The 13,924-nt window shown below is 46.8% G+C and overlaps 1 protein-coding gene and 1 long non-coding RNA gene across 2 annotated transcripts in view; one reads left to right on the forward strand and one right to left on the reverse strand.

Moving 5' to 3' along the window:
• LOC306920592 (ubiquitin-conjugating enzyme E2 G2-like) overlaps positions 1–6,055 on the forward strand; it is a gene marked incomplete at both ends in the record, with an annotated part of 35,365 nt that extends 29,310 nt beyond the window's left edge. Inside the window, one exon of the mRNA XM_079497404.1 lies at positions 5,885–6,055. Within this exon, the coding sequence (XP_079353530.1) occupies positions 5,885–6,055 (171 nt within the window). The remainder of the gene's footprint in view (positions 1–5,884) is intronic.
• LOC306920456 overlaps positions 1–13,924 on the reverse strand; it is a 77,138-nt gene that overhangs the window by 45,821 nt on the left and 17,393 nt on the right. The gene's annotated exons all lie outside the window — the stretch shown is intronic.

Raw genomic sequence — 13,924 nt, forward strand, 5'->3', positions numbered from 1 at the left:
GCTATATAAATGCACCATTTACCATTTTATTTTATTTAACTCAAATCTTTGCTTCTGGAGGGTCCCTGGAACAACATATTTTCAGATGGGTGTCTCGGAGGCCAATTACAGATCATTTTTGGGGTCCTTGACATGAAATATTGAGTGATATAGGCCTAGAAACAGGTATTTCAGGATTTAGAAGACACTTTTTTCAGGCCTAAATGGGTTAAGTAAAATGTCAGTACTTTTTTCAGCACTGACTTCTCCTTGTCACAACGGCCCGGTGATAAGCAGCCCACCCAGCAGCCCACCCAGCAGCCCACCCATCCACTGTCATCCTGGTATGATAAGCAGCCCACCCATCCACTGTCATCCTGGTATGATAAGCAGCCCACCCATCCACTGTCATCCTGGTATGATAAGCAGCCCACCCATCCACTGTCATCCTGGTATGATAAGCAGCCCACCCATCCACTGTCATCCTGGTATGATAAGCAGCCCACCCATCCACTGTCATCCTGGTATGATAAGCAGCCCACCCATAAGCAGCCCACCCATCCACTGTCATCCTGGTATGATAAGCAGCCCACCCATCCACTGTCATCCTGGCCCGGTGAGAAGCAGCCCACCCATCCACTGTCATCCTGGCCCGGTGAGAAGCAGCCCACCCATCCACTGTCATCCTGGTATGATAAGCAGCCCACCCATCCACTGTCATCCTGGTATGATAGGCAGCCCACCCATCCACTGTCATCCTGGTATGATAAGCAGCCCACCCATCCACTGTCATCCTGGTATGATAAGCAGCCCACCCATCCACTGTCATCCTGGTATGATAAGCAGCCCACCCAGCAGCCCACCCATCCACTGTCATCCTGGTATGCTTGGCTTCATTGCTCCGTCAGATCAAAGGCAGGGCTCAACGGGGTCAACGTGCGTATTGCTCTTATGACAGCAAACTAGATTCCTATAGTGCTAAAGGGTTAAATTAAATCTCCAATTTGAATTACATTTTAATTCTAGTGCCAAATCACAACTACACAGACTCTCCCTGAGCAGGCAGGCATGTGGCGACATTGGAAAGACATTGGAAACTCCCCCTTTAACAGGAAGAAACCTGAAGCAGAACCTGGCTCTAGGATGGGCGGCCATCTGCCTCGACCGTGCCGAGGGGGGGGGGGGGGGGGGGGCTGGGGGGGAGAGAGAGAGAGAGAGAGAGAGAGAGGGGGGGGGGGGGAGACACAATATGGACATCAACAACAAATAACAGCCTTGCTCTAGGGCATCTTGGCATATTAGTCGTTGAGAGAGAGAGGACAGTGCATGCATAATCCAATACACTGTGTGTGTGCGTGCGTGCGTGCGTGCGTGCGTGCGTGCGTGCATGCGTAATCCCCAAACCAGCATGAACATGGCAGGAAGGAGTTGTTGCAACTCAAGGGGCTTATCCCTCTATTGAAATTTCAAAACAAAATAAGCATTATGAGCTTGTAGATCTGCTATTTTTCGGTGCACCACACACCGCCATGCAGCTATCTAAGGCACATCGCACATGTTAGTAAAGAAGGTGTGGTTGTCACTGTGTGTGTGTGTCTTTAGGGGGGGGGGCACAGTATGCCTCCAAACATAAAAGCTGCCTACCACAGCCTGCAATTGGCCAATTGTTGTGGATGAAGCGGAAAGAATTGCATAATTGTGTCGGTATGTGTAATTATGTCCACATGCATGCAAACATATTTTTGCATGGATATTTATGTGTTTGCGTGTATACATTATGCATTGTGTGTGTGTGTGTGTGTGTGTGTGTGTGTGTGTGTGTGTGTGTGTGTGTGTGTGTGTGTGTGTGTGTGTGTGTATGGGTATTTGTGTAGCAGTGCGCTGGAAGTGCAACGATAAAACACAGATGACAAAGTGATTCTTGTCATGGCTTGAGGTTTACATAACAATGGGAGGGGCTCTGTGTTAGTGTGTGTGAGCGTGTGTGCATGCGTGTGTGTGTGTGTGTCCGTCCGTGCGTGCGTGCGTGCGTGCGTGCGTGCGTGCGTGCGTGCGTGCGTGCGTGCGTGCGTGAAAGAGAGAGAGAGCGAGTGGGAGAGGAAGACAAAGTAAGAGATAAACAGAGTGCCAGATGAAGCTACACTGCTTGAGGGGCTGCGAGTGGCTGACTTCAAGATTACAAAGGAAGATGGGTGGTCGAAGGCCAAGGCCATTCCTAGTGTCGTACTGTAGATGCAAAACGCAGTATGAGAGAGGAGTGTGTTCTTATAGTGGAGATTAGTGGAGATATTGTGAAATAATAATCTTAAACTACCAAGCCTAACAAATAATGTAGGCAGAAGCTCATTTAAATATACAGGGGTGGAGGATTGGAACAAAATCCCAAGGGAAATTACATTTGCCCAGTCCTTGAACATTTTTAAAAAATATGTTAAGAAAAACTGGCTGATGGGCAAGCTAGAATAGTGCTGTAGTTATCTATTTATTATGTATTCATTGTTTTGTTTATTGATCTATGATGGTGTCCTTATTATTGATGGTGTCCTTATTATTGTGATTTTAGTCAACGCATGTTCTTCCTATAGCATATGCTGTATTTATTTATTTGGACCACAATGGAATTAAGTCTTTGACTTTTTGTGCAATCCTGACCATTCGGTACTGCTCTTTTTGAACTGTATCTTGAATATATCAAATAAATCAAATCAAATCAAATAAAAAAAAATCTAAATCTACAAAGTGTAACTACACAAGTGCATTATTTGCCTCTAAGATGTAGTGGAGTAGCACTCTATAGTACTGTATATACACATAGTTTCTTTATATCTATAGAGATATTCCACTGTTAGGTTCTTAGCTTACGTAAATCCAGGTCTAGTTAGTCGCGGGTGTGTGCACGAAACGAGCACGTGCGCGATCATTTCACGGAACCGCGCCCACATAAATACGCTTGCGTTGTCACCCCTCGACTTCTCCGCACGTACAAAAACAAAACGCAGGTCTCATTGAAAATGAATTACTAGGCGCGTTTATCGCTGCCCGTTTGAAAGGCCCTTTAGTCGCTCTGGATTAAAGGAGCATTCAGTGATTTGGGTGATTTGGAAAACCACCCAGTCCGCCCCGGTAACAAAATGTGCACATGCACACGCTCTACAGTGGGGGGGAAGTGCAACAGCATGTGCACCAAGGCCCGCCCCCACACATGATTGGAGGAAGGCCCCTCTCATCCTGATTGGATGAAGGCTTTGCCACCCGCCACCAAAACTGAAACTAGGGTTTTTTGACCCCAGGGGCTCACTTGGGGACAGGGAGGAACTCCTTATATGGTCAGCACACTAAAAATAAGTGATATTTGAATGAAGCGAAATCACTGAATATACCTTTAAGTCTGCTAAATGCTTAAATTGTACATGTAGGTAAATTGGAGTAGAAGCCTATAAGTATGGACACACACTGACCCAAGTACAATAAAAGTACCTCAAAATTGTACTTGAGTAAGTGTATTTAATAGCTACTTTCCACTACTCTCTACTGCGTGGCTGTGATTGCAGATGACGTTATAATCATTGGAGGTGGAGAGCAAAAGATCACACATTGCTGGGAGCGACAGGGTGGAATTGCACGGGGACGGCAGTTACGTTACGAGTGGCTTTGACTTCCTTAACCCATTTCGACCGAGACTGATTCTACAAATGTCTTCTAAATCCTGACAGTTTTCTGAAAAACCCATGTTTCTATGTCAGTCGTTCTCAAACATTTTCATGTCAAGGACCCTCAAAAATATATGTAATTGCCCGCCGACCCCCATCTGAAAATATGTTGTTCCAGGGGCACCCCCAGAGCAAAGATTTGAGTTAAAATCAGTGGCTCTAAAAGAATATTCCATGGTTTGCGCCACATTTCCATGATTTTTCAAAAATAGCAGACCTACAAGCTCATAGCGCGCCACTCGGTGGCGCGCTATGAGCTTGTAGATCTGCTATTTTTCAATAGCTAAATTATAACATGTTTAAAACACCAAAAGGGGTTCCCGCCCAAAATGGATTAAACAGCAATCAATGCTTTTGCCTCACTTTTCTTTAAGCATGGTGATTGGCCCCGGACGTGTTTAAGCATGGTGATTGGCCCCGGACGCGGAAATTGCCAGTGCTGCTCCTGTTGCTGGAGACACATTCTACTGTACAGGTGCTGTTGAATTAAAATACGATAAGATTATTTGACATCTCCCTTCAGTAAACGTGCACTGGAGATACCATCCTTCATTAACCCATTTTGGGGCGGGAACCACTTTTGGGTGTTAGCATTATGTTATGCTTTAGCTATTGAAAAATAGCAGATCTAAAAGCTCTACGAGCTTGTAGGTCTGATATTTTAGAAAAACCGAAGAACGACTGGCATAGAAAAACATAGGTTTTTCAGAAAACTGTCAGGATGTAGAAGACATTTTTAGAATCTGATCTCAGGTCAAAATGGGTTAAACTTAAACGATGTACCATTCCGTGCATGTGTGTACAGTAGGTATGTGTTCGGCTCTTTGTGTGCACACATACAGGTCTGTGCGCAGTGTTTGCATAAATGTACCTGTGGGATATGCAAATACTTTGAGCGATATGAATTGCCTATTAGCGCGCAAGGCAAACACCGGGAATCAATAAGGGAACCAATCTGCCTGGCTGCCAGTCGAATTACAGTAGATATTTTTGAATTAACCACCTCTGAATCAGCAAGGCCTGCTGTATTTCGCTTGATTTACGTATATATGCAATATGCCGCACACTGAAACCTGCAGGATCTACAAGCTCACAATGGGTCACGTCACATCATACGACAAAGTATACATCTTAAAATGACTATCCAAGTGACCTCGAGCGCCATTTCGGTACGCTAATGATGATGATGTTGATGATGGGTATTCTTCATCCGTAGGCCATGTGACTGCTTGCATCATGTCAGAGAGGGGGGGGCCCTGCATGGTTAGTGGGCGTCAGCGATGAGAAGCACCTCACGTAATGTGGGTTGACGCTCGCCTACGCCATGGCTACTAGTCCCTCGTTGCCTTATATGCATGTGCACACGCAGGCACACGCACTCAAACACACACGTGACAACACACGCACGCACGCACACACACACCCTATACCATTAGAACCTTGTGGGAGTCGTGAGAATGATGGGTGGGTTAACTTAAAATGACGGGAAAGCAAACAGAAGACATGAGAGAGCTGCGGGAGAGAGAGAGAGAGAGAGAGAGAGAGATCTCAAACCTTTCAAAGAAATGTTTTGTAATAATAACTCTATGTAAACTATCTTTAAAGGAATAATGCAACAAAGTGACAAAAAAGGTATACAGTATCAATTATGTGTGTGTGTGTGTGTGTGTGTGTGTGTGTGTGTGTGTGTGTGTGTGTGTGTCTTTTGTTAGAAGCTTGAGCTTCTCCTCTCCTCTGTTATCTCATCACACACACACACACACACACACACACACACACACACACACACACACACACACACACACACACACACACACACACACACACACACACACACACACACACACACACACACACACACACACACACACACACACAAGTGTGTGTGTGTGTGTGTGTGTGTGTCTTGTTCTGCCTTCAGAACAGAACATGATACTCACTACTGTACATCTCCTCCTGGGAATATGGTGACTACAACTCTCCCCTCCACTTCCGTCTTCCCCTTTCACCCTGACCCCAACCCCCCCCCCCCCCCCCTCCTCCTCCTCCCCCCCCCTCCTCCTCCTCCTCCTCCTCCTCCCCCACCTCCCAGAGGGCAGAGCATATACAGTATATAGGACAGGATCTACAGCATCTCGCTTTCAGGAAAAGGATATTCCGATGGGGAGACATAAATAAATGGTCTGAACATGAAGGCTCTGGTTTCAGCCTGGACCACCTCCTCCTCCTCCTCCTCCTCCTCCTCCATCAGTGGAGGAGGGGATGATGGAGGAGGGGATGGAGGAGGGGATGATGGAGGAGGGGATGGAGGAGGGGATGATGAAACCACGGATGTGGTTTCAACCACCACGTCTCCATGTTGTTGACCCAGCGCGCTTCTCAAACATATTCATGTCAAGGACCTCCACATTGATACGTCCTGTACAGTACAGTTGCACGGACAACGTGTTCCGTGTCGATCAGAAAATAGACGATCTACATGCTCACAGCACTGTGACGCGGTGTACAAAATAGTGTTAAACTGATGTTGTTGCTTTATTATCTCCCCTCTGGAACATCCCCCCCTCAGGGACCCCACTCTGAGAACCACTTGTCTAGAGAGCCGGTTCACTGTCGGTTCAGCATGGCTGAAAATGGCTTTTCATTGGTCTTCACTTAATGCCACCTTAACCCATTTTGACCTGAGATCAGATTCTAAAAATGTCTTCTACATCCTGACAGTTTTCTGAAAAAGCTATGTTTCTATGTCAGTCGTTCTTCGATTTTTCTAAAATAGCAGACCTACTGTACAAGCTTGTAGATCTGCTATTTTTCAATAGCTAAAGCATAACATAATGCTAACACCAAAAGGGGTTCCCACCCAGAATGGGTTAATAAGAAGGTGCCACTTTAATAAGAACTAGAGTGGTGCCCATTGGGCACTGGCCTATACTTGGAAGTAACGATGCAAGTTGGAAATGAATAGCCAACCCACTTATTATGTCTGTGTCCCTTTTATGCCCATATATGGAGTTATTTGTCAGGCATGCCCAAATATGGAGTATATGCAGATGTCAGAACCTTATTGTGATGTCAGAACAGGCCAGCTCCATATATGGAGATGTCCAGAGCCTGGGCAGGGGCCCTGTCCAGAGCCCGAGCAAAGGCGTCTGTGCTGGTTCCGGACAATCGGCGATCCGACAGACTTGACACCAGGCACTGGTCACTACCTGTGGTGTCAAATTTGAATTCTCGAGTTATGTGGATTACAGACGTTCGTACGTACACACAGAGACGTGGTGCATTTATATTAGGATTGTGAGTCTATGGCTATACTCTTAGTGTTATGGCATCGGCAACCATACAGCAACTAATAACGACACAACCTTCTGAGGGGGACGGGGGGCTAAATGGAACCGTACGCAGCTAAGCAGGTGGCTGCACCGACAATTTGTCCACATCCCGCAGGGAGTTCCATTTTTACTGTTTTCTTCCTCTAAAGGAGAGGCGAAGGGCTGCGTTGTCCCCGCGGACATGCGGAAATATAAGAGCACTTACACACCACCAGCTGCGCACCGCATGCAGCCGGGATCCATTGATTATAGTGACAGCGTATATACCGTTGCAGAGCCAATTCCGTCCCCGGTTTAGCCGGCCGGCCCCGAGTTCTATAGAACATGCAGAATTGAATTCAGATTGAATTCCCTTAACCACTTAAATCCCCAGGCAGCATCCATATTATTATGTGGGGAACATTGGCCAACTGTTAAGATAGAATACTTTTAGGGAAGTCGAGGGTAAGTTGTACAGAGCTGCAGGAAAATGGATAATTTACTACAAACCAAAAAATAACATACATAACTAACTACTAATAGTCTTATATGAGTCCTTGGCTTGACATTACTCTACTCAGCCTTACTCTGTAGATGCAGTGGGTGTGAAATGAAATGAAATGAAATGAAATGAAATGATTACTATATTTACCCAGGGTATCTGGGCTAAGCTCAAGAACTTGTTTCCAGCCAGGCCCTGCTCATAGAACATTTCATCGTAGTGGTTCAATGCCTTGTTCAAGGGCACTTGTGTGTGTCAGTCTAATTATCTTCATTGCAAAAACGGCTTGTTCATTGTCAACTCGCACCTACAGTATGCTGTTGTAACACGCCTACTGTGTTTGCCTGAAGACAAAGACCTGTTGTGTTTGAAACGTTGTCCGTCTACCGACTTTAAATACATTACCCTGGGAGCTGTAAAACAGTGTGGGGACTGCCTTCCTTTAAATACATTACCCTGGGAGCTGTAAAACAGTGTGGGGACTGCCTTCCTTTAAATACATTACCCTGGGAGCTGTAAAACAGTGTGGGGACTTTAAATACATGACCCTGGGAGCTGTAAAACAGTGTGGGGACTGCCTTCCTTTAAATACATGACCCTGGGAGCTGTAAAACAGTGTGGGGACTGCCTTCCTTTAAATACATTACCCTGGGAGCTGTAAAACAGTGTGGGGACTGCCTTCCTTTAAATACATGACCCTGGGAGCTGTAAAACAGTGTGGGGACTGCCTTCCTTTAAATACATTACCCTGGGAGCTGTAAAACAGTGTGGGGACTGCCTTCCTTTAAATACATGACCCTGGGAGCTGTAAAACAGTGTGGGGACTGCCTTCCTTTAAATACATGACCCTGGGGGCTGTAAAACAGTGTGGGGACTGCCTTCCTTTAAATACATGACCCTGGGAGCTGTAAAAAAGTGTGGGGACTGCCTTCCTTTTCCCTGTACGTATCTTTTTGTTCAGCACCTGTAATTATTTTGTAGAGATGTGCATACTTCCCTTTGGATTCTATTTCGAACATTAGCCAAACAATAGCCGATCTATACACGCTCACATCTAGCTTGGTGAGAGAGATTTGGTGCCGACAGAGAAAAGCGGCCCACGTTCAGAGCCAACTCACGTCCAGCTGACTTCTTGAAGTCTTGAGGGTTAATCTCAACATAGCCACACATATTGCATGTACTGCGGTGGTTCCAACCTATTCTGTATTAGGACCCACTTTGCATCTTTCAGCGCATGAATCTTTTAATGATCAATCAATCGGTTGGGTTCCACCATTGCTCCATGGAACCAGCGTAGTATACTTTTTAAGTTCCTATTCATCACAATTAATCATTTTTCAAGGTTTTAAAGAAAATATATCATATCGCCATTTTTTTCTTTTACATAATTTCTTTATATAGTCAATATCTTAGTGTGCCAATTATGAGAATGAGCACACCTGGAGATGAAGCAAAAGCAAATCACATTTTCCTTTTCAAATCGTAGAAATCGTCATGCCAATTTGAAAATGAAAATGCAATGTGATTTGCTTTTGCATGTGCTCATTCTATGACCAAATTAAAAAGCAAAAGCAAATCGCATTGCATTTTAATTTTCAAGTCGTACACACGCCAATTTGAAAATGCAAATGCAATGTAAATTGCTTTTGCTTTTTCATTCTGTCATAGAATGAGCACACCTGGAGATGAAATATAAATGCTATTGCATTATATTTTCACTTAAATGCGTTCAATATCTGAAGGTTAAAAAGCATTTCTCTTATTTAATTTGAATTTTCTAAATTGCATTTTCATTGTAATATTGCCCACTAATTTGCGGGGTATTTTTTGAAAATTGAGAATCAAATGATCTTTTATTTTTAATTGTGTCATAGAATGAGCACATCTGTAGATTAAATGTAAATGCTATTACATTTTAGATGTATTTATGCGTTAATGACCTGAAAATGAAAAAGCAGTTCTCTTATTTCAATTGACTTTTTGTATTTGCCATTTCATTTGAATTTTGGCAGCTTTCTGCTTCCATACAGTGGGCCTCAGGCTACAGCGGTATAAGGTCCATACAGTGGGCCTCAGGCTACAGCGGTATAAGGTCCATACAGTGGGCCTCAGGCTACAGCGGTATAAGGTCCATACAGTGGGCCTCAGGCTACAGCAGTATGCTTCCATACAGTGGGCCTCAGACTACAGCAGTATGCTTCCATACAGTGGGCCTCAGGCTACAGCAGTATGCTTCCATACAGTGGGCCTCAGACTACAGCGGTATAAGGTCCATACAGTGGGCCTCAGGCTACAGCGGTATAAGGTCCATACAGTGGGCCTCAGACTACAGCAGTATGCTTCCATACAGTGGGCCTCAGGCTACAGCGGTATAAGGTCCATACAGTGGGCCTCAGGCTACAGCGGTATAAGGTCCATACAGTGGGCCTCAGGCTACAGCGGTATAAGGTCCATACAGTGGGCCTCAGGCTACAGCGGTATAAGGTCCATACAGTGGGCCTCAGGCTACAGCGGTATGCTTCCATACAGTGGGCCTCAGGCTACAGCGGTATAAGGTCCATACAGTGGGCCTCAGGCTACAGCGGTATAAGGTCCATACAGTGGGCCTCAGGCTACAGCGGTATAAGGTCCATACAGTGGGCCTCAGGCTACAGCGGTATAAGGTCCATACAGTGGGCCTCAGGCTACAGCGGTATAAGGTCCATACAGTGGGCCTCAGGCTACAGCAGTATGCTTCCATACAGTGGGCCTCAGGCTACAGCGGTATAAGGTCCATACAGTGGGCCTCAGGCTACAGCGGTATAAGGTCCATACAGTGGGCCTCAGGCTACAGCAGTATGCTTCCATACAGTGGGCCTCAGGCTACAGCGGTATAAGGTCCATACAGTGGGCCTCAGGCTACAGCGGTATAAGGTCCATACAGTGGGCCTCAGGCTACAGCGGTATAAGGTCCATACAGTGGGCCTCAGGCTACAGCGGTATAAGGTCCATACAGTGGGCCTCAGGCTACAGCAGTATGCTTCCATACAGTGGGCCTCAGGCTACAGCGGTATAAGGTCCATACAGTGGGCCTCAGGCTACAGCTTTCTGCTTCCATTCAGTGGGCCTCAGGCTACAGCAGTATGCTTCCATACAGTGGGCCTCAGACTACAGCAGTATGCTTCCATACAGTGGGCCTCAGACTACAGCAGTATGCTTCCATACAGTGGGCCTCAGGCTACAGCAGTATGCTTCCATACAGTGGGCCTCAGACTACAGCGGTATAAGGTCCATACAGTGGGCCTCAGGCTACAGCGGTATAAGGTCCATACAGTGGGCCTCAGACTACAGCAGTATGCTTCCATACAGTGGGCCTCAGGCTACAGCGGTATAAGGTCCATACAGTGGGCCTCAGGCTACAGCAGTATGCTTCCATACAGTGGGCCTCAGGCTACAGCGGTATAAGGTCCATACAGTGGGCCTCAGGCTACAGCAGTATGCTTCCATACAGTGGGCCTCAGGCTACAGCGGTATAAGGTCCATACAGTGGGCCTCAGGCTACAGCGGTATAAGGTCCATACAGTGGGCCTCAGGCTACAGCAGTATGCTTCCATACAGTGGGCCTCAGACTACAGCGGTATAAGGTCCATACAGTGGGCCTCAGGCTACAGCTTTCTGCTTCCATTCAGTGGGCCTCAGGCTACAGCAGTATGCTTCCATACAGTGGGCCTCAGGCTACAGCGGTATAAGGTCCATACAGTGGGCCTCAGGCTACAGCGGTATAAGGTCTGCTTCCATACAGTGGGCCTCAGGCTACAGCGGTATAAGGTCTGCTTCCATACAGTGGGCCTCAGGCTACAGCGGTATAAGGTATGCTTCCATACAGTGGGTTGGATCCCAACCAGTCAGGATTCAAGAAGGCACACTCCACGGAAACTGCACTCCTCGCAGTCACAGAAGCACTACATGCTGCCCAGGCTGCTTCCCACTCTGCAGTCCTGATTCTCCTAGACCTATCGGCGGCATTTGACACAGTGAACCACCAGCTGCTCCTAGGCACCCTAGCTGATCTAGGCATAGGCGGGACGGCGCTGAAGTGGTTCTCCTCCTACCTCTCTGACCGGACTTACCAGGTTTCTTGGAAAGGTTTGCTATCACCCCCCCGCACCCTCCAAACTGGGGTCCCACAGGGATCTGTACTTGGTCCCCTCCTCTTCTCACTGTACACTAAATCCCTTGGCACCATCATCTCTGCTCACAATATATCCTATCACTGCTATGCCGATGACACACAACTGTTTCTATCCTTCCCCCCCTCTGCCACCCAGGTAGAAGAGCGCATCACTGCATGCCTGGCTGACATCTCACAGTGGATGTCTTCCAACCACCTCAAGCTGAACCCAGACAAGACTGAGCTTCTGTTCTTCCCAGCTAAGTCCTGCCCTATGCGGGAGCTAACTATCTCCGTAGACAACGCCCTGGTAAAGTCTGTCCCGACAGCCAGGAACCTTGGTGTTGTCCTGGACAGTCAGCTCTCGTTCAAAACACACATCACAGCTGTCACTAGATCCTGTAGGTTTACACTCTACAACATACGACGAATTAGACCGTTCCTCACCCAGGAGTCAGCCCAGCTCCTAATCCAGACAACAGTCTTGTCAAAACTTGACTATTGCAACTCCCTCCTTACTGGCCTACCGGCATGTGCACTTAAGCCCCTCCAACTGATCCAAAATGCCGCAGCACGCTTGGTCTTCAACCAGCCAAAATTCTCACACGTCTCCCCCCTTCTCCGCTCGCTCCATTGGCTCCCGGTCGCTGCCCGCACAGAATACAAAACTCTGATGCTGGCATTCAAAGCAACCAAAGGCATGGCCCCCCCATATCTCACAAGTATGATCGTACCCTACAAACCCTCCCGCTCACTCAGATCAGCCAACGCAGGGAAGCTGGAGGTACCTTCACTAAAAACGCCGGGACAACGCTCCACACGTCCCAAACTCTTCTCCCTTCTGGCTCCAAAACTATGGAATGCACTTCCCATTGCAGTCAGAACTGCAGCCTCACTCCCAATCTTCCGCCGTAGTCTGAAAACCCACCTCTTCAGACTCCACCATGGCCCGTAGCACTTGCCCTAGCCTAGCCTCTTAGATAGCATTATGTAGACTTAGATAGTATTTTAAACAGACTTATAGCTTGTTATGTAGACAGCTCTAGAATTGCACTTTATGTAGTCATAGCACTTTATAGTACACATTAAGGCTGCAACAACGAATCGATTAAATCGATAAAAATCGATAATTAAATTCGTTGCCAACGAATTTGATTATCGATTTAATCGCGGGTGTTTTCCAACATTAAAATCTAACGTAAAGCTGCTTTCTTTTTACCGTTCAGTAATGGCACTAGGCTGAACGATCAATATGCAACGGGTCGGTATAAACAACACGAGATTGTCTTGAACGTGACCTGAGCGCTCCGCATCTACCCCTCTCTCTCTCTCCCAACTTCAGTCTCCCCCACACACACACGCGCACACACACACACACACACACACAGAGACACCGTCTCCACACCATAGCGCAAAACATTCTTAAGCTGCGCACTTCTTAAGCTGCGCGCAGCTTAAATTCCGAGTTTTTAGACAGCTGGTGGATGGAAAAGAAGCTCCACCTCCGCCGAAGACTTGAGCGGAGGAGAGCGTTTCCGGGAATCTGGCCGTCGCGCAAGTATTCGGCGGAGGTGGAGCTTAATTTCCATCCACCAGCTGTCTAAAAACTCAAGCTTTAAGCTACGCGCAGCCGAGAACGTGCGCAGCTCTTTTGATGGTGTGGCAGCGGCTAGAGAGAGAGAGAGCGTCAAGTCGCTCTGTGGCTGCGATGAGCTCCGCAAAAACAGCTGATCTGTGAGCTCATCAACGTCATCAACAGGTTGCAAAATGCCCCAAACAGGTCCCAAAACATGGTATTTGTGAGCACCGCCACTGTCCATATTTTTTGTCGTATGACCAAAAATGCTCCCCAAAGTCTGAATCTGGCAGTCTACGGAGCACTAGCAGTGTAGCTCGTTAGCTCCTCAAATTTGTTCCACCTGTGTTACTCAGCAGCGCATTGAAGTGGGCACAGGGCAAAAGCAGAACGTTTTGCTTAACAATGATCAGTTGTTCAGTGCTGTTTAACTTTGGCAATAAGTGATACTAGAGCCTAGAGAACATGCTAATATGGCTGCTAAATAAGAACGGTTTCCTCTATCAGCTAGCATGCTGGTGTGTGTGTGTGTGTGTGTGTGTGTGTGTGTGTGTGTGTGTGTGTGTGTGTGTAGGACAGTGGTTCTCATAGTGGGAGTTTCAGCTAAATTATAGATAGTTAGCAAGTAAACCATGTGGACCCTAAAAGGGTCTGTAACAGAGAGTGCAAAAATGGAACCAAATGGACTCTCAAAAT

This window comes from Electrona antarctica, assembly GCF_951216825.1.
Source record: "Electrona antarctica genome assembly, chromosome: 3".
Classification (NCBI taxonomy): Eukaryota; Metazoa; Chordata; class Actinopteri; order Myctophiformes; family Myctophidae; genus Electrona; species Electrona antarctica.